At 40.1% G+C, this 26683-nt stretch overlaps 2 protein-coding genes and 1 non-coding gene across 7 annotated transcripts in view; 1 reads left to right on the top strand and 2 right to left on the bottom strand.

The window, feature by feature from the left end:
* Positions 1-7669, bottom strand: part of HINT1 (histidine triad nucleotide binding protein 1) — a 94381-nt gene extending 86712 nt beyond the window's left edge. The window contains exons 1-3 of one of the 2 annotated variants that reach the window (XM_027098533.1): positions 7409-7600; positions 4844-4948; positions 2564-2884 (exon numbers count right to left, since the gene is read on the bottom strand). In XM_027098533.1, coding sequence (XP_026954334.1) covers positions 2720-2884; positions 4844-4948; positions 7409-7519 — 381 coding nt within the window. In that variant the 5' untranslated portion in view covers positions 7520-7600 and the 3' untranslated portion in view covers positions 2564-2719. Of the gene's footprint in view, positions 1-2563; positions 2885-4843; positions 4949-7408 lie in introns of those variants that run through there. The other variant, XM_027098541.1, reaches the window with a different exon arrangement.
* On the bottom strand, positions 4514-4586 carry TRNAG-CCC (transfer RNA glycine (anticodon CCC)). The gene has a single exon. It is a non-coding gene; the product is annotated as a tRNA-Gly (tRNA).
* A 4438-nt stretch (positions 7670-12107) lies between the features above and the next one.
* Positions 12108-26683, top strand: part of LYRM7 (LYR motif containing 7) — a 47580-nt gene continuing 33004 nt past the window's right edge. For 2 of the 4 annotated variants that reach the window (XR_003431116.1, XM_027098496.1), the window contains exons 1-3: positions 12126-12354; positions 20006-20078; positions 22451-22521. Coding sequence is in view for 3 of the 4 variants with exons in the window: in XM_027098496.1 (XP_026954297.1) it covers positions 12337-12354; positions 20006-20078; positions 22451-22521 (162 nt within the window). In the remaining variant the exon portion in view is untranslated. Of the gene's footprint in view, positions 12355-20005; positions 20079-22450; positions 22522-26683 lie in introns of all 4 variants that reach the window. The other 2 variants (XM_027098512.1, XM_027098507.1) reach the window with 2 other exon arrangements.

Raw genomic sequence — 26683 nt, 5'->3', positions numbered from 1 at the left:
TGGAGTCTCTCATGAGGTTGCGGTCATCTGAAGGCTTGACTGGAGCTGGAGGATCTACTTCCAGGGTGGTTTATTCATAGCTGACATGTTAACTCTGGCTGCTGGCAGGAGGCCTCAGTTCCTCCCAACATAGGCTTTCCCACTGGGCTGCCTGCGTGTCCTTGGCCATAGCAGCTGGCTTCCCCCAAAGTGAGCAATCCAAGAGAACAAGGTATATAAGCCACAAGCCCTTTGTGACCCACTACACAAGGGTGCGGATGCTAGGAGAGGATGTCTGTGGGCTATCTTGTAAATTGGCTACCACCTGAGGTTTGGTGAATATCTGACACAAGTCTGTTTCAGGCAGTTTGATACTGTGATTTATGGTAAGAAATATATATTTGGTCTTCATCTCCCTTTCTGGCACAGAGCTCCTAAAACCCTTGTAATTATCCTAAGTGATAAGAGGGATAAATGTATCTTTTGTTATGTTATGTTAATGAGGTGACTTTTGGACCACCCTTAGGTAACCTAAGGGAATCAACCCCTTGATTGGAACTTTCAGACCCACCCAGCAACCTCAGGGAGGGGGAAAAGGGCTGGAAGTTGAATTCATTTCCAGTGGCCAATGATTTAATCAATCGTGCCTATGCAGTGAAGCCTCCATAAAACCCAAAAGAACATTTTTCAGAGATTCCAGGTTGGTGAATACGTGATTTGGGGAGAGTGGTGCACTGAAAGAAAGCATGGAAGCTCCTGGCCCTTCCCCATACTTTGTGCTATGTATCTCTTATCTGGCTGCTTCTGAATTATATCCTTTTCTAATAAATCACTGATCTAGTAAGCAAAATGTCTGAGCCCTGTGAGCCACTCTAGCAAATTAATTGAAGTCAAGGAAGAGTCATGAGAATGTGTGATTTACAGCCAGCTGGTCAGAAGTACAGGTAACAACCCGAGCTTGTGAATGGCATCTGAAGTTGGAGGGATAGGGGGATGGCAGTTGTGTAGGACTGAACCCTTAACCTGTGGAATCTGATGTTATCTCTGGGTAGTGTCAGAATTGAATCGAACTGTAGGACGCCCAGCTGGTATCTGGAGAATTAGCGGATGCTGTGTGGGATACTCACCCCCTCCACCCCCCCCCCCCCCCCCCCCACCCCCCCCACCCCCCCCCCTCCCCGCACACACTGAAAATTGAGTCTCAGAACGATTTTAGGCAGAAAGGTCGGACACAATCAGCAAGACAACTTAGCGGTTATCTACCTGATTTATTAGCACTAGTTTGACGAAATCAATGGGAACGTTAATATGCCTAAGGAAACTAGACTCAACCCTCTTATACATAGTACAAATGCTTCTCTCATTATTACATTTTTTACAGTGGCACAAATCCCTCCAAAACTCATCCCCCGCCCCAGAACTTCCCTCATAAAAAAGTCATAAAAATACGTAAAGCCATAAAGTATTAGGGGAATAATTTCTTTTATAAATCCTCCTAGGGTGAGAAAGGTTCTTAAAAATATGAACTAAATTAAAAATTGGTACATTAACTATATAAAAATATGAACTAAATTAAAAATGGATACATTAACTATATAAATATTTTAAACACCATAAACAAAGTAAAAAAATGACAGTTGGAAAAAACTCACTTGTAAGACAAATACAGCCAATTTCCCTAATCCACCCCCCCCTAAATTTTTTAAGTCACTAATAAAATTAAAAATTTAGAAGAAAAACAATTTGCAATAAAATGTGTCAAAATCTACTAAAATGGCCTTAGGGATTAAAAATGGAAGGAACCCATAAACACAAAGAGAATGAGAGAAGAGACAAAGCAGGCAAGAAGTATTAAATAAATTTTAGAAGCTGGAAAGTGCCTACATGAAGGAAAGCAAAGAAGCAAACCTGTTTGCCCTGCACAAACTTAGAAAGGCTAGGGTGCATGGCAAGACCAAAAAAAAAAAAGTTTTGTTGTCAGCCAACATAAGAACTCAAACCCTGAGATTTCCCCCCAACTCTACACAGCCAGAGTCATGCGTAACTTAAAAATTTTTGCTAGTGTGTACATACACATTCACAACAATGAGTTTTCAATTTGGAGAGTTAATTCTAAATAATATATTTTCAAGCCTTTATAATAAATAGCATTAGGTAACAAGGAAACATCATAGTATGGCTTCACATGGTCATCAAAGATTCTGTGACAAATCTACTTTCATCCCTTCCACACTACCCCAGTAGTCCAGGAGAAACACGTGAGCTGGACAAAAAGCATTTTTGCTAGACCCACAACTGTCATTTTCTGGATCAATCACATCACATACTCCTTTGTTCTTAGAAAATAAGAGAATTGGATTAGAAAACCTTCTCCTGGACTAATATTTTACCCTAAAAGTATATTTCAAAGCTAAAGCTAATTTTATGAAATTTTTACATTTGTCTTCAAAGATCAGTCACACCATTATAGCCATGTACACATGCTGAGTCCTCCGTGGGGAGAAAAAACAAAAACCTCCCAAATTATGAACTCCACCTTCAAACATTCCAACAAATATGTTTTTAAAATAAGTCAAATACAGAATTCAGACCATGCAACAATGTCTTTTATTACGTATGGGTTTTTAAAATTATTTCTGCAATCTCTCCATACACAGGCAAAAAAAAGTATTGTTTTGCATATTGGAACTTGCAGACCTGATCACTGCATAGAGAAGGGAAAATGATCCCTACAATACACTTAACCAGGAGGCCAATTCATCTGTCGACCTCCAAGAACATGGAGATGAACATGATAGACAGACTGTCCCCCATCTGAACCTTCATTCACCACCATTCGATAACCCTTCTTCAGGCCCAGATCAGCAGCACATTTCTTGCCAACAATCATTAAATGTCCAAGAAGCTGAAAAAAAAAAAAAAAAAGTTTCTTAAGCAATGGTAATTTAGAACTTCTTGTCATCATGTAACAAACTACCAAGTTGAAATATTAAATTAAAAGACTGCCAAACTGAAACAGACTTTGGGCAAATATTTGGAAACACTTTTAATCCTAAAATAATATAATCTACAATTAAAAACCCAGTAAGATTAGGTATTTATTAATTACTAATTTCAATAAACATATTAAAGACAAAAATCTGCTCAACTAAAACAATTTTTAAGGCTTCCCTGTGGTGCAGTTGTTGAGAGTCTGCCTGCCGATGCGGGGGACACGGGTTCGTGCCCCGGTCCAGGAAGATCCCACATGCCGCAGAGTGGCTGGGCCCGTGAGCCATGGCCGTCTGGAGCCTGTGCTCCGCAACGGGAGAGTCCACAACAGTGAGAGGCCCGCGTACCGCAAAAAAAAAAAAAATTTTTTAAATCATATTCCAAGTGGTATTTAAGTTTTCTTAATAAGGCACGATACCTTGCTTGCTTGTTACGGGGGAGTGTATCAGTCAGGATAGAATTGGTTATGCTGTGGTAACAAACCACCTCCAAATCTGGTTTACAACAAACATACATTTCTTGTGTTTACTACATCTTCATCACAAGTTGACCAGGCGCTATATTCTACATCTTTTTCACTTTGAAACCCATGCTGATGGAACAGTCTCTGTATGATCACAGTGGCAGAGGCAAGAGAGAACATGGCAAACCGGGTGCTAGCTCTTAAAGTTTCTATTCAAAAGACATGTATCACTTCTGCTTGTACTCATTGGCCAAGTTAAGTCATATGACCAGGCCCAACATCAGTGAGGTCAGAAATATAATGTACCCCTAAATAAAATAGTATTTATGAACAATTATATAATCTACTGCAAAGAGCACCAGGAAAAATTTTAATTGAGGCCAGTACCTCCTAGCAAAATCAAATAATTATTTTTCTTTAACGGCATTAACAGAAGAGCCAATGAACCCTCTCCTGTACAATAACACTATTTCTTACTTAAGGAAAAATTAGTCTCACCAACTAATCCTTGCTTAGAACGCTTTTTTGTTTAAAAATTTGTGGTGATAACTTCTTTTGGGCATCATTCTGGGATTGTTGGTGGGAGTGTAGTTTTGACCACAGAAGGCTAGGAAATGGGTAAGAAAATACACTAATCAGTCAACACTAAAGATACTCCATTTCAAAGGCTGAAAATTAATTTCCTATTTTCCATGCCAAACTATGTCCAATTACATTGCTCAACATAGTATATCAGAGGTTCTGCATAAGACTGAATGAAAATAGTAAGGTTCTCTAATAATAAAAACTCTAAAAATATGGAGCTACATCTAATGTGAATATACATCTTTTCTCTTTATCAAATTCTCAGGGAGAAATGAAAGTCTAAAGATGAAATTTGTTTTGTAAACTTAAGCCCAGAGATCATTCGAATAAAGGAATTAAAATCCAAAAGAAAAAAAAAGAATTTGTGGTGATAGATGTAAACAAGACTTACTGTGATCATTTTCTTTTTGAAAATAAAAAAATTATTTATTTATTTGGCTACGCCAGGTCTTGGTTGCAGCACTCGGGATCTTCGTTGAGGCATGTGGGATCTACTTCCCTGACTGGGGATTGAACCCAGGCCCCCTGCATTGGGAGTGCAGAGTCTTACCCACTGGACCACCAGGGAAGTCCCACTGTGATCATTTTGTAGTACATACATATATCAAATCATTTTGTTATATACTTAAATCTAATATGTTATATGCCAATTATATCTCATTAAAAAATCAAATTACTTATACATTGCATTGAATCACTGATGATTTTCTGATTTTCCTCAGTAATGCCCTCAGGAAAATGAAAATGTGATATCACTTTAAAGTCAAAATTTAGTCTCCCAATTTAAAAAGCAAGAAAATTAATGATGTTAGTAAATGTACTTACACTTTCATCGTCATCTTCTGCTGCAGAAATCTGGGATATATGTTTCTTGGGTATCACCAGAAAATGTGTTGGTGCTTGAGGGGAAACATCATGGAAAGCAAGACACTGGAATAAGGGGGGGGAGGGGAAATCAAGGTTTTCATATATAATCTTACAGCCTAAACTTATCATTCTTTCACACTAACCCCATGGGAAACACTGTAATAAATGCTAGGAAATCAGAATTGGACACAACACATGTGGTCCTCTGATCCTTTTCATGGAACTTACAGTTTAATGGTATCCTTTTGAATTATAGTTTTGTCCGGGTATATGCCCAGGAGTGAGATTGCTGGATCATATGGTAACTCTATTTTTAGTTTTCTGAGGAACGTCCATACTGTTCTCCATAGTGGCTGCACCAATTTACATTCCCACCAACAGTGTTGGAGGTTCCCTTTTCTCCACACCCTCTCCAGCATTTATTTGTAGACTTTTTGATGATGGCCATTCTGACTGTTGTGAGGTGGTACCTCATTGTAGTTTCGATTTGCATTTCTCTAATAATTAGTGGTGTTGAGCATCTTTTCATGTGCCTGTGGCCATCTGTATGTCTTCTTTGGAGAAATGTCTCTTCTGCCCATTTTTCCATTGGGTTGTTTGTTTTTTTGTTGTTGAGTTGTATGAGCTGTTTGTATATTTTGGAAATTAAGCCCTGTGGGTCATATTATTTGCAAATATTTTCTCCCATTCCGTAGGTTGTCTTTTCGGTTTTCTTTTTTTATGGTTTCCTTTGCTGTGCAAAAGCCTGAAGCCTGTAAGTTTGATTAGGTCCCATTTGTTTATTTTTGCTTTTATTTCTATTGCCTTGGGAGACTGACCTAAGAAAACATTGGTACAATTTATGTCAGAGAATGTTTTGCCTGTGTTCTCTTCCAGGAGTTTTATGGTGTCATGTCTTATGTTTAAGTCTTTAAACATAAGCCATTTAAGCCATTTTGAGTTTATTTTTGTGCATGGTGTGAGGGTGTGTTCTAACTTAATTGATTTATATGCAGCTATCCAACTTTCCCAGCGCCACTTAAAGGAAATCTTTTGATTCATGTCCCCACCTTCCCTAGGTCAGGAGTCCTGGTTGTGCAATTTGGTTTTTTTCCTTTATGGCGGTGATCACTTTTGTAATGAGAAATTTGCTGATATTTGACCAACACCGATTTCTTCCAACTTTACTGAATTACTTAATAAATATATCTATTCTCTTTTGTAGAAATGAAGAGCATAAGTAACATTTAGACAAATTACATACCACTTGAATGGTTTTGAATCTCTTGTTCTCTACTGAAGGTGGAAGCTGTTTAATAGAACCTATCCCAGCTTAACTGTCTCAGGAGTTATTCTACTTGGTACTCTGTACAAAAATGCTGTATCATTTAGATTGCTTCATGCTGTTACACCTTGGAACTTTGATGGCTCAAAAGTCAGTATTTCAACGATCATTTATTAAAAGAAACTTAAAATATTTTTAAAGAAATACACATTACCTACAACAAAAGAACTCCCCTAACGGACAAATAAAGATATTTATATAAATTCACCTCGAGGTAGGTGTTCTGAATCTAAGAACGCTACTAGTAGCATAAAATCTTTCCTTATATTCCATATTTCATAAAGCTAATTTATTAAAGTTCACAAACCTTGTATCTAAATCAGCCAACCTGTCCAGCTTTATGTGAGATCCATAAATATAACCGCCCACTAAATATTTTATACAAGATGTCTCGAAGTCAAATGAACTCGGCCTTTCTAAAACAGTTTCACCTAGAGTGAAGTCAACAAAAACGACATTCTTAATCCCTTGGCATAAAATTGCTTCCTGAAAATATAAAAGGAACCATTCTTCCCGGGAGGGGCCAAAGGAAAGCAAATCCCAGATGCAGGCCCACTCTCATCTCAGGAGTCCTAGGCCCGAGAATGGGCGGCGGGGGTGGGTCCGGGTGGCGTTGGCTAGCGGCCCTCGCCCAGGCCCAGCGCGTCTGTGCCGCCCCCAGGCCGTTCGCCCCCGGCCCTCTAGCGCAAGGCGGCGGGGAGAGGCGCCCGGGAGCTCCCGGGCAGGCCGGCTGTGCGCGGGAGATCGCGGAGATTGGGCCCGAGTCAGGGTGCGATCGGGTTTCTGCCTGTCAGGCAGAGCGCGGGCGAGATTGTCAGATTCCTGATACAGGAGAGGTCCGAGGCAGTCGGGGAGCAGGCGAGCGCTCATGCCGAGGACCCGGCGCGCCCACAACAAGCACCCAGACCCCGCAGCGCGGGCCCGCGGGCGCCCGGCGGCCTGGCCAGCGCTTCGGGCTGATAACGCGTAACCGGAGCGCAGGCACGCGCCGGCCGGCCGCCTCGGAGCGGCCGCGGCCCAGCCCGCTGGCTGTGGGCCCGAGGCAGAGGCCGCGCGAGGCGGCCCGCTACCTTCCCTTCTCCGCGGCGCACCCCCACCCCGACTTTTCCCTTCCCTTCCCTTCCCACTACGGGAAACCCGCGTGTCCACAGGCGGCTGCCCCGCCTCAGCCCACGAGCGAGGCGGCGCCCGGTGCCTACCTGGTCATCCTCATAAATTATTTTGGCTGGGATTTCCTTGCGAATGATCTTCCCGAAGATCGTGTCGCCACCAGGCCGAGCGGCCTGAGCCTTAGCGATCTCATCTGCCATCTCGGCCTCCCTCCCGCGCGGCTGGCCGGGGAGAAGGTCGGGAGGAGGGAGGAGCCGTGGACGCTGGCAGAGGGCGGGAGCTGGCGGCCAAGCCCGCTAGGGGACCGCTGCTCTCTTGCTCCGGCAGCTCGTGCGCGTGCGCACTGGCGACGTGCGCTGGGCTGCTGCGGGCGCGCGGCAGCTCTAGGGGAATCGCTGGGCGCGACTAAGCTGGAGGGCGGTTCCTGATTGGAGGCCCGGGGGTTCCGCACCAAGGTCGTTTTTCTTCCTTTCTTGTCTCTCGGGGAGCGGTGTTACTGCAGTAAGCCCTTTGCTTAACTTATGGATGCTTGTAGGAAAAATCGTATACTGTAACTGAAAAGATTTGATAACCTAAGCAGAACTGGCCGTTTTTGCTGGCAGAGACACCATGATAACTTCATTTGTCAGCTACATAGGTCTTAGCTCCAGCAAGTAAGCCCTCCTGCATCCGTTTTTTTTCCTCACTCTAGCAGTGGTTCGCAATCTTGACTGCACATTAAAATCACTTGGGGAGCATGTAAAAAGTCCCCGGGAACTTGGCCATACCTCAGGTCAGTTAAATCAGACTCTCTGGGGGTGAGAGACCCAGGCATCAGTAGTTTGTAAACCTCCCTAGACTGTTCTGCAAAGAATTATTCCCAGCATTAGTCAGCATAATGTAAGATGCCCCGCCTTAAAAGAACAACACCTTTCCTAACCCCACATACCCCTCCATGTCTTTGCTCCTTTTTAAAAGAGTTTTCTATATATTGTGTCCACTTTATCTTTCTTTTTTGAAACCATTTGCCTCTTGTCAAGGTCACTAAGGACCTCCACTTACAAAATCCTATAGGCAATTCCAATTATACTTGACCCCTTGGCAACATTTGCCACTGTTGACCATGCCCTCTTTTCAGCAAAAGCCTTCACTCTCCTACCTTTCTGGATGCTATTTCTCCTTCATAGTGAGCCTTCTGTTCCAGGTCTTTCAATGCATTCCATTCTTTGCCCTCTTCTCTAACACTTAATCTCCAAGTGTCCTTATTATGAAAAATTATACCTTTAGCACTTTACCTTGGCAAAATTATTGATAGTGGTCCCCTTTAATCACAAAAGTGTCCCATTTGGTACTTTTGGTATTAAAGACATTCCTGAGACAATTGGTGAAATCTAAATAATGCATACAAATTAGGAAATAGTTTTGAAAGTCTTGTTAATTTCCCCACGTACATATAGCAAAATTATCAAAATCAGTTGATCTGGGGTGGGGCTCTATAATTTAGGTTTCTAACAGTTTCCAGGTGATGCAGTTGCTGCTAACCTGGGAACTACACTTTGAGAACCACTGATGTAAGAGAATGTCTTTTTTGTAGGAGAAAAACCTACTGAAGTGTTTAGGAGTATAGCAGTATTGTGTCTGCAACTCACTTTCAAACAGTAAAGAGATCCCCCCCCAAAAAAAGGATAAAGCAACTGTAGTAAAATGTTTACAGTAGGGGAAACTGAGTGAAAGGTATTTGCAAATTCAATCATTCTTGCAACTTTTCTGTAAGACTGAAATTGTCAAAATTAAAAAATGAATATATACTGGGTTGGGTAGTAAATAATATGGTCATCTTTCACTAAGAGGCTTTGCTTTCTACAGAGTAATGACTCCAGTATTTATCTCCCGACTTCTTAATTCCAGATTGGTGTATGATACATATTTCTGCCTACTCACCACCTTCAGTAGGATGTCTACCAGGCACTTCAAATTTATTTTTACTCCCTCACAACAAACAATCTAAAAACCTCTTCCTGCAGCATTTTACATCTACTATGATACCATTCACCAAATTGCGCAAGCCAAAAGTCTTGCAATCATCAACTCTTCTTTGTGGATTTTCAACACATATGAATCTAATCACTTCTCACCTCCTCTACTCCACCAGCCTAATCCAAGCCTCTATCATATCTTGCCTGGAGTACTTCAAAAGCCTCCTAGTTTGCCTATCTGCTTCTACTCTAGTCCATTTGCTATACAGTAGTCAAGATGATTTTTATAAAATATAAATCATGATGTCACTCTCCTGATGGTAAGGCATTTCATCATAGAATTAAATATAAAATCCTAAACTTGGCTTATAAGCTATTAAGCAATCGGGCCCATGGCTGCTTCTCCTACATTTCCTTCCATTTCATCCTTATTGACCAGCTTCACCCAAAGTGGGTATGAGAGGCAGAAGATTTCCATGTCCTAATCCCTGGAGCCTGTGAATATGTTACTTTACGTGGTAAAGGGGATGTGCAGATATGATTAAGTTAAGGGTCTTCAGGTGGGGAGATTCCTCAATTATCCAGGTGGGCCCAGTGTAATCACATGGACCCCTTTAAATGAAAGAGGGATACGGGACAGTGAGACTCAGACAAGGAGATATGATGATGGAAGCAGGGGTGAGAATCAAAGATTGAAGATGCTCCACTGTTGACTTAGAAGATGGAAGGGGCCACAAGCAGATGACATTCTGGAAGTCAGAAGTCCAAATTGGGTTTCACTGGGCTAAAATCATGGTGTCAGCAGGGCTGTATTCCTTCTAAAGGCTCTGGGGGCGACCGGTTCCCTTGCCTTTTCTGTCTTCTAGAGGCCACCTGTGTCCCTGGGCTTCTGGCCCTTCCTCCATCTTCAAAGACCACAGAAGAGCATCTGCAAACCTCTCTCTGACTCTGCTTCCTTCTTCCACTTATAAAGATCCTTGTGTTGGGACTTCCCAGTGGTAAAGAATCTGCCTTCCAATGCAGGGGATGCGGGTTCTATCCCTGATTGGGGAACTAGGATCCCACATGCCACGGGGCAGCCAGGCCAGCGTGCCACAACTACTGAGCTCAAGCGCCTCAACTAGAGAACCCACATGCCGCAAACTACAGAGCCCACTTGTTCTGGATTCTGCGCGCCACAACTGCAGAGCCCACCTGCCCTGGAGCCTGCGTGCCACAGCTAGAGAAGAGGAAAACCGCACGCCACAACTAGAGAGAAGCCCATGTGCTGTAACGAAAGATCCCACATGCCTCAGTGAAGACCCCGGGTGCCACAACTAAGACCCGACACAGCCAAAAATAAATATAAATAAATAAATAACTAATAAGTAAATCTTAAAAAAAAAAGATCCTGTGTTTACATTGGGCCCATCAGACAACCCAGGATAACCTTCCCATCTTAAAATCCTTAATTTAATCACATCTGCAAAGCCCCTTTTGTCATAAATGGTAATAATATATTCAAAAGTTCCTAGGATTTAAATAGGGACATGTTTTGGAAGCCATTAGTCTGCCTACCACATAGTCCATGACCTTACATGATGAACATGTAGGAATTTCCTGTTCAGTTCTGGGTCCCACACTTTGAGATGCCAACAAACCAAGACGTATTCCCAGAACAACCAGAATAGTCGCTTCTTTTATGGAACAGCTCAAGGAACCATACAGATTTACCTAAGAGAAGAGAAGTTTCAGGACTGAATTGATTTTTGGGCACTATGGAAACTATACTTTCAAATATTGGCAGATAAGTGGCTTTAGTTAACTGAATACAGGACCCTAGTTAGCCAGAAATTATAAAAATAAATTATGAATGTTTAGGAGATTGGGCTGTGATTCTAAACTGAAAATGAAAATTGGCATCTTTGAATCATTCATTAGCAATCAGAAGGCACTACTATACAATGTCACAAAATCATCGAATTTATTGTTTCCTGGATAAAAGACAGTATCCAGAATATTTGGTTTAATTGCTTATGTTAAACACTCTTTTGCAAATCCAATTCATTTTAATTTTTAAAAAGTCAACTATTGCTATTCTCATGATGACTTGCAATATTCTTTAAAATGACATAAATCAGAGAAGGAAAAGGGTCTTGGATATCCATTGGTCTAAATCTTTCATTCCTAATAAAAAGTCAATTTTACCTAAAAGTTAACCTGGGGGGATGGGTAGGGAAGACAAACGATTATGCAATGGGAGCAAGGTTGAGATATTTTTCTTGATGCTTGCAAGGTCATAAGTTAAATGTACTTAAATGCTTTATGATTGTTTATGATCATGATGCTGCTAATAAACTATCTGTTTCCAACCTCTTGACCAGCAAAACCAAGGAGTAGGGCGAGTTGAGTAGGCAGGATGAGTAGAGGGTAAGACTGAGCTTTCAGGTTAATCATAGGCATTTGTATCCCAGACCTCCATTTGCTGATCGTGTGGACTTGAGCAAGTAACTCAACCTCTCCTTCTAGAGGAATGAAGTGGGATAACGTACCAATAGCGCTTTTGGGAGTCAGCGTTCCAGTCAACGCCTACTGTAGTTGTTAGGGCTTGGCTCTTATTTATGCACTTTTGCAAGGACACATTTGCAACCCAGAAACGTTAAAATAATGATTCCTTAATAGATAACCCCAACCGCCAAACAGGAGGTTAAGTACATAAAGGTGCCGAAGCCATCAACTAAGTGTCAATGCACACTCCGCCACCGGCGGTTGCCTCAGAAATGGCCGGAAGTGCCGCTGCCCCTAACTAACATGGCGTCCAGGTGATTTCCGTTCCCCTCTCGGCTGTAATTGAGCTCGGCGGCTCCTCGCGGTTTTCCTAGAGGGTACCGGCTTAGCAAACACCTCACGCCTGTCCCTCCACGGGGGGCGGGGCTACGAAGGAGATGCTGCGTGGTGATTGGTTGCGGCTCGTTAAGAACGTGCCTACGGGGTGTTGGACCGTCCACACCAGGCGGTGACTGGTTGCAGAGAGGCGGGGCGACTCGACCGCTGGAGAAGTAGCCGCAGCTGTGAGGAGAGCCATGAGTCAGGCGGCCAAGGTGACTGGGTCCGGGGAGGGGTTGGGTGCGATGCCGGCGGGGTGGGTAAGAGCGCGGCCTTGCGAACGTAGTCTGAAATCTCTGTAGCTGGGGTTCAGGACCCTCCACGGAGTATGTGGCCTTTACAGCTGAGGAGCTGGTGACCGACCCTGCAGGGCAGTCGAAGGTTTGTGCAGGTGCGGAGGAGAGAGGGCGACACAGGTGGTCCTACTTCGTCTGCCGGGTACGGAATGTTTGTCCGTGATGCATGCCGGCGACTTGAGTTCTGCCCCCTTGCCATCTCCACACCGAGCGTTTGTGTGAGGGGCCCATTTCACATCCTTGGGAATTGTACGAGACCCCAAAGTCAGTCCTGCGCTGAAACCTTCCTATGAGGTGAAAGGTTTCGTCAGATAACCAGAAGGTGCACAGACGTCTAGGAACCAAGGAAACCGATTCCCAGCAAAACCGTTTGCCAGAAGTAGCACTTAGCGAGACAGAGCAGAAACCTGTGATTCCTGAGTGTTCTGAACGAGCTTGGGAAGTGATGGCCCCGCCGGGGTCGGGGGTCACATCCCCGAGGACCTGGTGTCGGATTTATTTCTTGTCAAACTGATGCGCATTCCTGGCCAGTGTACAGTTCTCTGGGAGCAGCCATCCCTAACTTTAAGTATTATCAGCATGGCCGGTTGAGACCAGTCCCTGTCACTGGTTGAGATATGGAAAATGGGAAACGGCCTGCTATAGTATAGTAAGGAAAAGCAGTGCTTACAATTGTTGGTCAATAACAGGGAGCCACCAAGAGTGCCTCCTGTACTACTGAACTCTGTTCTTAGTACATTTCAATATATGTCACAAGACCAAGAGAAACAGAATTGTAAACAGTTATTCATTCAAAAAACTTACTGAGCGTCCATAATAGTTATTAGTAGCACCTAACAGCCAGCATTTAGCCTATACTGTCTAGGCATAGTGGAAGCAACAGTAACTTCATACAGAAATCTGGCAGGTAGGGAGAGTTTAAACAATTAATTACAAGTGTAGTAAGTGCTTTGAATTGAAAACACAGTGTTTTTTTTTTTTTTAATATACAGTAGGTTCTTTTTGGTTATCTGTTTTTTACATATTAGTGTATACATGTCAATCCCAATCTCCCAGTTCATCCCCAGCTTTCCCCCCTTCGTGTCCATACGTTTGTTCTCCACATCTGTGTCTCTATTTCTGCCCTGCGAACCGGTTCACCTGTACCATTTTTCTAGATTCCACATATATGCGTTAATATACGATATTTGTTTTTCTCTTTCTGACTTACTTCACTCTGTAAGACAGTCTCTAGGTCCATCTCTGTCTCTACAAATTACCCAATTTTGTTCCTTTTTATGGTTGAGTAATATTCCATTGTATATATGTACCACATCTTCTTTATACATTCATCTGTCAGTGCACACTTAGGTTGCTTCCATGTCCTGGCTATTGTAAATAGTGCTGAAATGAACACTGGGGTGCATGTGTCTTTTTGAATTATGGTTTTCTCTGGGTATATGCCCAGAAGTGGGATTGTTGGGGTGTATGGTAGTTATATTTTTAGTTTTTTAAGGAACCTCTATACTGTTCTCCATAGTGGCTATATCAATTTACATTCTCACCAACAGTGCAAGACGGTTCCCTTTTCTCCACACCCTCTCCAGCATTTGTTGTTTCTAGATTTTCTGATGATGCCCATTCTAACTGGTGTGAGGTGATATCTCATTGTAGTTTTGATTTGCATTTCTCTAATAATTAGTGATGTTGGGCAGCTTTTCATGTGCCTCTTGGCCATCTGTATGTCTTCTATGGAGAAATGTCTATTTAGGTCTTCTGCCCATTTTTGGATTGCGTTGTTTGTTTTTTTAATATTGAGCTGCATGAGCTGTTTATATATTTTGGAGATTAATTCTTTGTCCGTTGATTTGTTTGCAAATATTTTCTCCCATTCTGAGGGTTGTCTTTTTGTCTTGTTTATAGTTTCCTTTGCTGTGCAAAAGCTTTAAGTTTCATTAGGTCCCATTTGTTTATTTTTGTTTTGTTTTTATTTCCATTACTCTAGGAGGTGGATCAAAAAAGATCTTGCTGTGATTTATGTCAAAGAGTGTTCTTCCTATGTTTTCCTCTAAGAGTTTTATAGTGTCTGGTCTTACATTTAGGTCTCTAATCCATTTTGAGTTTATTTTTGTGTATGGTGTTAGGTAGTTTTCTAATTTCATTCTTTCACATGTAGCTGTCCAGTTTTCCCAGCACCACTTATAGAAGAGATTGTCTTTTCTCCATTGTATATCCTTGCCTCCTTTGTCATAGATTAGTTGACCATAAGTACGTGGGTTTATATCTGGGCTTTCTATCCTGTTCCATTGATCTATATTTCCTTTTTTTTTTTTTTATCTTTTATTTTCTTTATTTTTGGCTGTGTTGGGTCTTTGTTGCTGCACGCAGGGTTTCTCTAGTTGTGGCAAGCGGGGGCTACTCTTCATTGCGGTGCGCGGGCTTCTCATTGCAGTGGCTTCTCTTGTTGCGGAGCATGGGCTGTAGAGCGCACCGGCTTCAGTAGTTGTTGCCTGCGGGTATGGTTGCTCCGAGGCATGTGGGATCTTCCTGGACCAGGGCTTGAACCTCTGTCCCCTGCATTGGCAGGTGGATTCTTAACCACTGCGCCACCAGGGGAGTTCCCTGATGTATATTTCTGTTGAAAATACAGTGTGTTTTGTGAGCACATAACTCAGATTTAACCTGTGTGGAGGGATGCAAAAAAAAGAAAAAGAAAATCCCTCATAAAAGTATGAGTTGAGACCTGAAGTTTTGTTAGAAACTAGCTAGAATAGAGAAAAGAGTATTCTATGAAGAAGAAATATCATATGGACCATCCAAGTTGCTTGGAAAACTTGAATGCAAATGAAATTAAATAGAATTCATTCCAGAAACACTTTTGGTGAGAACTGCCATGTGTAGAAGACACCTGTGCCATGTGGAAGATACAAAGATGACCGAGAAGCCTTTCAGGAAGTAGGGGACACAGCAAGTAATTGTAGTAAGTGCCCACTGCTGTGGATGTACTCAAGAGGGGCATATAACCCAGACTTAGAAGAGACAGAAAAGTACTAACCAGCTAAAGTGATACCTCGTACAGAAATTATATCATCCACCCTTAAAATTAGCCCATTATTCAAGCCTTTTTGAGGCAAAAAGGCTAAGTAATTTGACTTTCCATATATACTGCCAGAATTTGTCCAATCAATATAAGTAAATTAGGAAGAGAAGACAGTCTATGACCTAGCTGTCTACATTTTAATAAAAGTTTATTAACTCCAAGGTGATATTAGCTCTAAGGCATTTCTTTTTTTTTTTTTTTTTTTTATTTTTGCGGTACGCCGGCCTCTCACTGTTGTGGCCTCTCCTGTTGCGGAGCACAGGCTCCGGACGCGCAGGTTCAGCGGCCATGGCTCACGGGCCCAGCCACTCTGCGGCACGTGGGATCTTCCCGGACCGGGACACGAACCCGCGTCCCCTGCATCGGCAGGCGGACTCTCAACCACTGTGCCACCAGGGAAGCCCTAAGGCATTTCTTAATACTAATTTTCTTTTTCTTAATACTAATTCTTAAAGTAGGGTTACTGGTGGTTGTACTAATGGAATCACTTTGTTTTTTCCCTGAATAGCATGTAAAATGATTAGGCTTACTTACTTCTCACTTTTTTCTTAATCCCATGCAATCTCTTCCACCACTCTTGTAATATTAAACTCCCTGGGTTTCTGTGATGTTCTGACACCTTTAATGTCCCTATTTCTACCAACAATCTTTGCAAGACAGTCTTGACTTTTACTATCAAACATCTCAAAATGTTTCCAGTCTCTACACGTTACTCAATTCCAAAGCCAATTTCACATTTTTAGATGTTTGTTACAGCAGCATCCCACTTCCCAGTAGTAAAATCTGTGTTAGTTTCCTATGGCTGCTCTAACAAACTACCACAAATTGAGTGGCTTAAAACAACAGAAATTTATTGTCTCACAGTTCTGGAGGCTAGAAGTCTGAAATCAAGGTGACAGCAGAGCCATACTCCCTCTGAAACTCTGGGCAGAATCTTTACTTCTTCCTAAATTCTGATGGTGGCCATCAGTCCTTAGTGTTCCTTGGCTTGCTGTTGCATCACTCCAATCTCTGCTTCATCTTCACATGGTGGTCTTACACCTTTGTGTTTCTTTCTTCACCTGGCATTATCCTCTTCTTTTAAGGATACTAGTCATATTGGATTAGGGCCTACTCTAATGATTCATTTTAACTCAGTTATAGCTGTGAAGACCCTACTAGGTCACATTTACATGTACTGAGGATTAGGACTTAAACATGTCTTTTGAGGGGACACACAATTCAAGCCATAACAATATAGATACACCATGTTTTATTTATCCATTCCTGAGTTGGTAGACATTTGGGTTATTTCTACTTTTTGACTGTTTTGTATAATGCTAGTATGCACATTCATGTGCAAGTTTTTATATGAACATATGTTTTCATCTTGGTTGTATATGTAGGCATGGAATTGCTGGGTCATATGATAGATAACTCTGTTTAATTTTTTGAACAACTGCTAAACTTTTCCAAAGCAGCTGTAGGATTTTACATTCCCACCAACAATGTATAAGAGTTATAATTTTTCCACATCTTACACATGTTATGGACTGTCTGTTTTTTTGACTGTAGCCATCCTATTGGGATGAAGTGGTACCTCACTGAAATTTAGATTTGTATTTCCCAGATGGCTAATTATGTTGAGCATCTTTTCATGGCCTTAGTAGCCATTTGTGTGTCTTCTTTTGAGAAATGTCTATTCAAGTCCTTTGCCTATTTTTAAATTAGTTTTTTATTTGAATTGTTGAAGTTCTTTATACATTCTAGATACTAGCCCATTATCAGGTATACGATTTATAAATATTTTCTTTCCTTCTGTGGGTTGTCTTTTCTCTTTCTTGATAGTGTCCTTTCCCTTTATCTTTTTAAAATATTTTTTTTAGTTTTTATAAAGGGGATAAATGTGTAAAATTTAAGAAGTCAAATAGTGTTACACAGAAACCAGTAGGTGTCTACTGACTTCTACATACTCCCAATTCCTGCTCCCAAATATAAGTACTTTTAATCATTTTACTTATTTTTTCTGATATTTACCTCCATGTTTCTAAATAACATGTTTAAACTACTATTGATTTTTTTTTATCTCTTTGGGGATATTTATTGACCTTTGTCTATGAAAGTTGAGGACTAAGTTCCCCCTTATACCCTATTCCTCTCAATATACAGATTTTGGTGAAGCAGTTTTTCATCTTTGATATTAATATGACTATATAGAACTTGTCCACAGCTGAGCCCTCTAATATAAATATATGATTACGTTGCCTTTCTTTTCTAAGTCTTAGTTTTTCTTTCTTTCTTTTTTTTTTTTAATAGGTATTTATTTAGCTGCACCAAGTCTTAGTTTCATCATGCAGGCTCTTAGTTGTGGCATGTGGGAGCTAGTTCCCCGCCCGGCCAGGCATTGAACCCAGGCCCCCTGAATTGGGAGCATGGAGTCTTAACCACTGGACCACCAGGGAAGTCCCAGCTTTTCTTGAAGTTAATAACTGTCTTGTTTTTATTATCATTTTCCTACATAGCTATTTCCGAACTCTGAGCAAAACTGATGTCTACTAGTATCGTTTTTTCCTAGCAGCATCTTTTGTAGAGCAATATAGCCTTTTGCGGGCTTCCCTGGTGGCCCAGTGGTTGAGAGTCCGCCTGCCGATGCAGGGGACATGGGTTCGTGCCCCGGTCCGGGAGGATCCCACGTGCCGCGGAGCGGCTGGGCCCGTGAGCCATGGCCGCTGGGCCTGCGCGTCCGAAGCCTGTGCTCCGCAGCGGGAGAGGCCACAACAGTGAGAGGCCCGCGTACTGCAAAAAAAAAAAAAATATATATAGCCTTTTGCTATAGTCCAGACTAGTTGCTTTCTATGCTGGCTGCAGAAATGCTGACCTATATTTGTCCTTCACCATCATCTCTGCCTCTCCAATGTTGGATTACCTGTGTCCCTCATTCCCATTTTTTTTCTTTTGTGATTCATCTCTTTATTTTGGTGGAGCACAATCTTCTGTAGCTTTCCAAGAAAGGGCGTATGGCAAATAAGAGACTTTGCATTTCTAAAAATCTTTATTTGCCATTGCAGTTAGGTGATAGTTTGGATATGTATGGTGTTCTAAGCTGGACATTTTATACAAAACTTGAAGATTTTATACCATTGTCTTCTCACAGTGATGCTATTTGGAAATCAGGTACCATTCTGATTTTCTATTTTTTATATGTGAACTGTTTTTTTCCCTCCAGGATTATTCATGGGTTTTGTGTTGAGCACTTGATGGAGGCTGTTTTCTTTGTTCAGTCTTGTTGGAGATCTGTGAATATAACTGTTGGTCCATCTAGACTACTCCTTTAATTTTCTTATCCTTTCTCTCCTTATTTTGTATCTCGGAATTCTTATTCAACTTTTGGGGTAGTTTTTCTCAACTTAATCTTTGCTATCACTCTTTTGATATCCAAGAGTTTGGGGGCATTTTCTCAATGTTCCTTTTTAAATTTACTCTAACTTCTTTTTGTTGTTATTCCATGTTTGCAATAATTTATGTTTCTGAGAAGGTTCTTTGTGGGTTGGTCAGTCTTTGTTTTGTTTTATTTTTATGTTTTCTGCTCCCTGTTTTCTGTTTCTGTTTTGGTATCTGCCTTTGATATTTTAGGTTTTCTAGTATATGTAAAATACTTAAAATAGTGCCTAGCGCACAGGATACACTTAGTAAAGTTTAGGTATTGTTATCTGGTGAATGGACTTGGGGAAAGGAGAGAATGGTGGCAGAGTGACAAATCTTTGTCAGTAGTCTAAGCAAGAGATAGGGAGAGGTCTGAACTTAAATTGTTTTGGGTGATGGAGAATGTACAAAAGATTAGAGAAACATCCCTACAGTTTCTACATGAGGAGTAAGGTAGATTTAAAGAATGACCTAGAGATTTCTGGCTTGAGAAGTCCATTATTTTCCATAACTGAAATTGAGAAGACAGAAGAAAGAGCAATATTGGGGGGTCAATATTGAATACCTTTTTGTTTGTTTGTTTTTAGCACAGTCTTAGAATATTCAGAAGTCTCAGCATTCCACTTCTTTTTTGAGAAAGCACAATTAAACCTGCCTGAATTATCTGAAACATCTTCCTCTGGCCTCTTCTAAGATGTAGTATATTCACGAGTTTGTGTGCATGTGTGTATGACTTTAAGAGCAGATGAAGTTCTCAGGTTAAGCAAAATAAGAACAAATACCAGACTGATAAAGTTGATTAACTTAGCAAACTAGTTTTGGCAGGGGGAATCATTAACTTTTTAACCATTCTCGTATTGTTTTGTTTCAAAGAATTTTGTATTGTTTTTATAAATACATAAGGCTAATTTTTTTAAAATTTAAAGATAAATAATCAAGGGAAAGTTATTTTGGCCAACCCTTGTTTTCACCAACTATTTCGAAAAATAGTCTAAAAAACAAACAGAAAATAAATACTGTTTAATCCATGTAATTATGTAAAATGTGAAATTTTTTCTTTTGAGGTCTGAATTCTAATTTTCTTTATAGGTTTTACAGCTCTTTAAAACACTGCACAGGACCAGACAACAAGTTTTTAAAAATGATGCTAGGGCATTAGAAGGTAAGTTTATATTTTGCCCCTTTGGAGCAAGTCCATTCTTTAGGTGGCTGCTAATAATACAAGAGACCATGTATGGTGGTCAAGACCTATCTTGGGGAATGACCTTCACGATCTCTCCCCTAATGTTTTTTTAAATAAAAATGAGTTTACCTTACCCTTCTTTGAGAAGTATCTACAAAGAAAAAAATTTAAAGATCAACTTTTCTTAAAAAATTAGGAAAAAAAAGAGGATCAGAATTTCAATGTGCTCCATTACTTGTCTTATGTTCAAGCCATGAAACTCATTTGTCTATTATATGATCAAATTTTCACATCCTCTAGGACCAGATACTACCATATTGTTAATGCTTTGTGTCTTTCTAGAAGTGACAGCAGCTATGAAAGAGAATCTATCACAAATGATTCCAAATTCAGTATTTCACTGTTTAAAGTGGTTTCTGTCTTATCCGGAACTCAGAGCTCTAAAGCTTAGGTTCTGTGTTGGTCATACTCAGTTTCTAAACCTCTTTAAGAAGGCACCTTGGGGGAGGGATGGAGGGATAAATTGGGGTATTGGGATTGACATATACACACCGCTATATATAAAATAGATAACTAATAAGGACCTACTGTATAGCACAGGGAACTCTTCTTTTTTTTTTTTTTTTGCGGTATGCGGGCCTCTCACTGCTGTGGCCTCTCCTGTTGCGGAGCACAGGCTCCGGACGCGCAGGGTCAGTGGCCATGGCTCACGGGCCCAGCCGCTCCGCGGCATGTGGGATCTTCCTGGACCGGGACACGAACCCGCGTCCCCTGAATCGGCAGGCGGACTCTCAACCACTGCGCCACCAGGGAAGCCCGGGAACCCTTCTTAATACTCTGTAATGACCTATATGGGAAAAGAATCTAAAAAAGAGTGGATATATGTATAGGTATAACTGATTCACTTTGCTGTATAACAGACACTAATACAACATTATAAATCAACTATGCCAAAATAAAAATTAAAATTAAAAAATTCAACCTCCATTTAAAAGAAAGAGGCCACCTATGTAAAGTGTCCCCACTGTCCCTAGGAATTCAAGTTTTTGTAATTTATCGAAAAAAAATTCTTGAATATTAAAGTATATGCCTCCTATTATATGTACTTTACACAAATTCCTCATTTAATTCTTATCACAGCCCTGTGAGGTAGTTACTATCATAATTTCTATTTTTTCAGATGAGAAAACTGACAAAATGTGAAAGGATTTACCCCACATCATACTTAGTAAGAGGTGGAGCTGGGATTTAGCCTAAACATTCTGGCTCCAAAGCCTAAACTCTTACCCACCTTACATATTGAAATGTATCGAGCACAGAAGGAAGGTTTTATGGCTAATCTCCATCAGCATAACATATTTTTAAATGTTTTAAATGTTTTTAAGTGAAATAATTATAAGAATAGCTAATACTGCATATTTACTAAGCACTGTACATGAATTGTTCCATTAAATGCTCACAGCACACTCTAAGGCAGTTTATCAGTTATATTGAATTATGCTGCTGTAGTGATGCCAAAGTCTCAGTGGTATATGAACAAAAGTTTTATTTATCAGTCACTTTACTTGTCAGTCAAGGCACCCAGAATTATTTGTATATCCTCTTTGCTGCTATATCTTCATTTTAAGTGTGTGTTTGGCGGGGGGGGGTAGGGTTAACATGCTTGTATGCATTGAGTTTTGCCATCTTAAAAAAAGCATGTTAATTCAAATCCTTAGATTTACAAAAACAAAGTATTAACTTGAATTTATTAGGATTTCATAGCTAGAGGTTCAAAATGAAATTAGAAATAAAAAGCAGGACACAAAAGTATTAGAGTGCTAAAAATAGGTATTAAGTTTAATTACAAATTTGCCAGCCTGTCAAAAGCTCTCCAAGGACTTTTTAAATAAATTTCTTATTTTTATACTTTGTTTTACATGGGACAAAATTATTTTTTCTACTAGAGAACTAGTAGATATATGTGTATAGCATATAGTATCGTAGTATAATGAATAATATGTAAATTATTGGGACAGGAATTATAAATTAGAAAAGCAGGGACTTCCCTGGTTGTCCAGTGGGTAAGACTCCATGCTCCCAATACAGGGGGCGCCAGTTTGATCCCTGGTCGGGGGAACTAGATCCCGCATGCATGCTGCAACTAAGAGTCCGTATGCCGCAACTAAGAATTCCACATGCCTCAACTAAAGATCCCACATGCCGCAACAAAGGATCCCACATGCCACAGTGAAGATCCTGCATGCCGCAACTAAGACCTGGTGCAGCCAAAATAAATAAATAAATATTTAAAAAGAAAAAGGAAAAGAAAGAAAAGCAAATAACTATATACATATTTTTTCTTTTTCTAGCAGCCAGAATAAAGATAAATGAAGAATTCAAATGTAATAAAAGTGAAACTTCTCCTAAGAAAATAGAAGAGGTACAGTAATTAAGTTTTTCAATTATAATAAAACTCCAATTTTAGCAATTAAGGAAATGATAAAAATAGAGGGATTATATGAAATAAAAATCATTACTTGATAGTTAAAGCAAGCCATCACAACTATAGATAACCTTCAATTGTTTGGTTTGGCTCACCTTCTCAGGGTCATCAGCCTACACCCTTAAGATAGCAAGTTGCCTGGTGAAAAGAACATTAGTGTAGCCATGATCAAAGTAAGAGCAGCTGAACCAACCCAGAAGTTCACAGAAATGCTGTCTTCATCTAAGGCAAGTGACTGAAACTAAGGAGAGTGAGTGTTGTGGTAACTCACTCAGAGTTACACAGAGGGAACGTCTACTCATTTAGCTCAACTAGACAGAAGTTTTTTTTAAATTCATATCTTGGCTGTGAAAGTTAACCAGCCAGAGTTTATGAACTATTCTTGCTTTGCCTTCTGTATTTGCATTTTAGTCACTTGCCGCAGTTGAAGACAATCTACTAGTCGGTGAGCTCCCTAGTATTCCTAGTACATGTTCGTTGAAAAAGTGCACAATGATTCTTTTCCTGTATAAAATCATATGCATATACACATTGTCTCTGTCTTAGGAAGGAACACTGCTTCCTAGGTGTTCCTGTATCTAACTTTGTATAAATGTAGGGAAAGGACCATTAGAAAGAAAATGAAAAATGACAAATTATTTGCTGGAATAATTAAGATTCGAAGAATTGGTTTGGTAAAGAGGAAGGTACAAATTAGAGAAATTCTTCCATGTTTAATAGAATTTCCACATAGTGAAAAAAAAATTTTTATACAAATACTTTTCTACTTAGTAGAGAAAATGCTATTTTTGAAATAGTAAATATCTATGATAAAATAATGAGACAAAATGAGATAGCCTAAGGATTTCTTTCCCTATAACATAAAGAAAAAAGGGGGAGATTTCACTTAAGCGTATGATAGGGCAAACAGGGACTATGTAATTTCTATTCATGAAAGAAGTTAAAATGACATTCTAATCAGGTCATGACATGAAGAGAAGTTAAAATGTATATACTGAAATTTGTACTATTTTGCTATTTGGTAGACTGATTAATAACAATATGGTACAGGTATACCTCGTTTTATTGTGCTTCGCTCTATTGCACTTCACAGAATCTGTTTTTTACAAATTGAAGGTTTGGGGCAACTCTGCATTGTCAGATGCTGGTTAGCATTTTTTAGTAATAAGGTGTTTTTAATTAAGGTACGCACATTGTTTTTTTAGACATAATGCTGTTGCACACTTAATAGACTACTGTATATTGTAAACATAACTTTTATATGCAGTTGGAAACAAAAAAATTTGTATGACTCACTTTATTATGATATTTGTTTTATTGTGGTGGTCTGGAACTGAACCCACAATATCTCTGAGGTATGCCTGTAAGTGTTTTTAAATTTTGAAGTCATGATTTAAAAATTTTTTAATTGAGGTCTGTTTATATTAACTAAACTGGAAAAATGAACTACCATCTCCCAAATTAATTTTACTTGTAGAACACTAACATTAAGCACTCCTTTTTTTTATATATAAATTTATTTATTTTATTTATTTATTTTTGGTTGCGTGCGGGCTTTCTCTAGCTGTGGTGAGTGGGGGCTACTCTTCATTGTGGTGTGCGGGCTTCTCATTGTGGTGGCTTCTCTTGTTGCAGAGCATGAGCTGTAGGCATGCAGGCTTCAGTAGTTGTGGCTCGTGGGCTCTAGAGCACAGGCTCAGTAGTTGTGGCACACAGGCTTAGTTGCTCCACAGCGTGTGGGATCTTCATGGACCAGAGCTCAAACCCATGTCCCCTGCATTGGCAGGCAGATTCTTAACCACTGCACCACCAGGGAAGCCCACATTAAGCACTCTTGAAATTAGATATTTGTTATATACAAGTGTATATTTTATACTTTCTGTAACTCTGCATATATTAAATACTTAGTAGTTTTTAGATAATTACATTGTCATGTATTGTCATGAAGTCTTGGCACCAAAATGAATCATAGGCATTCTCTTGACCAGCAGTTCTCAAACTTTTTGGTTTTAAGACCACTTTACCTTCCGAAAAACTGAAGACCCCCAAAAGTGCTATTTATATGTTATACCTATCAATATTTACCATACTAGGATTTAAAACTGAGAAATTTTAAAAATATATGTTGATTAAATAATTTAAAAATAATAAGCTCGGGCCCATGTACCGCAAAAAAGAAAAAAAAAATAAGCTCATTACCTATTAAATACAATATTTATGAAAAATAACTATATTTTCCAAAAAATTTAGTAAGAAGCAAGGCATTATTTTATATTTTTGCAAATCTCTTTAATGTCTGGCTTAATAGGAGTCAGCTAAATTTTCATACCTGCTTCCTCATTCAATCTGGCACTGTATTTTTTTTTTTTTTTTTTTTTTGCCGTATGCAGGCCTCTCACTGTTGTGGCCTCTCCCATTGCGGAGCACAGGCTCTGGACGCGCAGGCTCAGCGGCCATGTCTCACGGGCCCAGCCGCTCCGCGGCATGTGGGATCTTCCCAGACCAGGTCACGAACCTGTGTCCCCTGCATCGGCAGGCGGATTCTCAACCACTGCACCACCAGGGAAGCCCAACTGTATGTTTTTTTAGATTGAATTATATGAAGAAAATTCAGCCTTATGCAGATATGTAGTTGGAAGAGGGTAGGTGTATATGTTAGCCTTTTCAAATAATTGTGAATATTCTTTGATATCAGACCTCAACAAGTGGTAAATTTCTTTAAAGGTTAGATGCAATGCGGAACTCTGTTATCTGTTAGACCAATGGATGTGTGTGGGTGTGTGTGTTTATCCTTTGCCGGGGTGGTTCCTAGGACTTATACATACCACATCCTGCTCATCCCCTTTGATCTCCCATAATCCCTTGTTTCTTATCTAGCCTTGTTTCCAGCCTTAAACCTAAGACTCAGCTCAGTTTATGCACCTCCAGTGGGTGAGGAGTCGCATTGTTTTTCTTTCTCTCCCCTTCTAAGCCCCTTCTCAGCTCTGTAGGGAGGTGAGGCTTTGCTCTCCTACAGCCTTCTCCATTTCAATTAATGGCAGCTCCCTCCTTTTGATGCTCAGACCAAAACCCTTGGTGCTCTCTTTTTCGACTGCTTTCCTTCTCTCACATTTACATCCAATCTGGCAGCAAATCCTGTTGACTTAACCTTCAAAATATACCCAGAATTCAACCACTTCTTATTTGCCCTATTATTATTTCCTGGTTCAAGCCATCATTATTTCTCACTGGGTTGTTACAGCAGCCTCCTAGTGGGTCTTTTTGCTTCTGCCCTAACTCCCTGCAGCCTATTCTCAATACTTATAAAAGGCAGTGAGCCTTTTAAAAAAAGGCATATCCCATCACTCCTCTGCTCACAATCCCCATGGCTCCTCATCCCATTCAAATTAAAATCTAAAGTCTCTACCTACCATGACCTATAACACTGTATTATCTGACCCCTGTTAACTTCCTGCCTCAATTCACCATGTACTTCTCACTCTTCCAGTCTCAGTGCCTTCTTTGAGGGTGCTTCAGTTTACCAAGAACTTTCCTACCTCAGGCCATTTATGCTGTTGCTTCTTCCTATGATATTCTTCTCCAATATGCCCTTCTCTAATATGGTAAATATTGATAGGTATAACATATAAATCTGTTGGTTATTTAGTAGACCAACAGATTTTAATCTGTCTTTCCCTTTGAATGGATCTTTCAGTCATGCATGTTTTATAACATCATGCATCAATGATTTGGAAAATGTAGGTTCAGCAAGTAATGCAGATCTTCCAAATGTTGACATAGTTCAATATGTAATATTTTAAAATTATATCTTAATATCCATCTCATCAGAAAAATCTTTAAGTATTGGGAAGCTGTCAAGCTTACAGTGACAGATATAGCTTCTCCAGAATTCTGATTTTTGCTTGAAAGCTTGAATTTTATCATTGCCATTAAATACTGTCAGTTGTTTTCTTAAAGTGACATACTCATTTCACCTATCTGCCAGTTACCCAAATCTGAATAAACAGAGTTTGTCTATAAAAGTAAAAATGGTATTCCAAAGAGAAAACTCTACTTGTGCTCACAACTCAAACAATGCAGACAGCTCTAGTATTATGAA

Source organism: Aethalodelphis obliquidens, unplaced genomic scaffold (genome assembly GCF_003676395.1).
Source record: "Aethalodelphis obliquidens isolate GAN/ISIS:26980383/991018 unplaced genomic scaffold, ASM367639v1 scaffold4, whole genome shotgun sequence".
NCBI classification, from domain to species: domain Eukaryota; kingdom Metazoa; phylum Chordata; class Mammalia; order Artiodactyla; family Delphinidae; genus Aethalodelphis; species Aethalodelphis obliquidens.
Note: the sequence above shows the minus strand (reverse complement) of the source record. Positions and strands in the feature narration are given on the sequence as shown.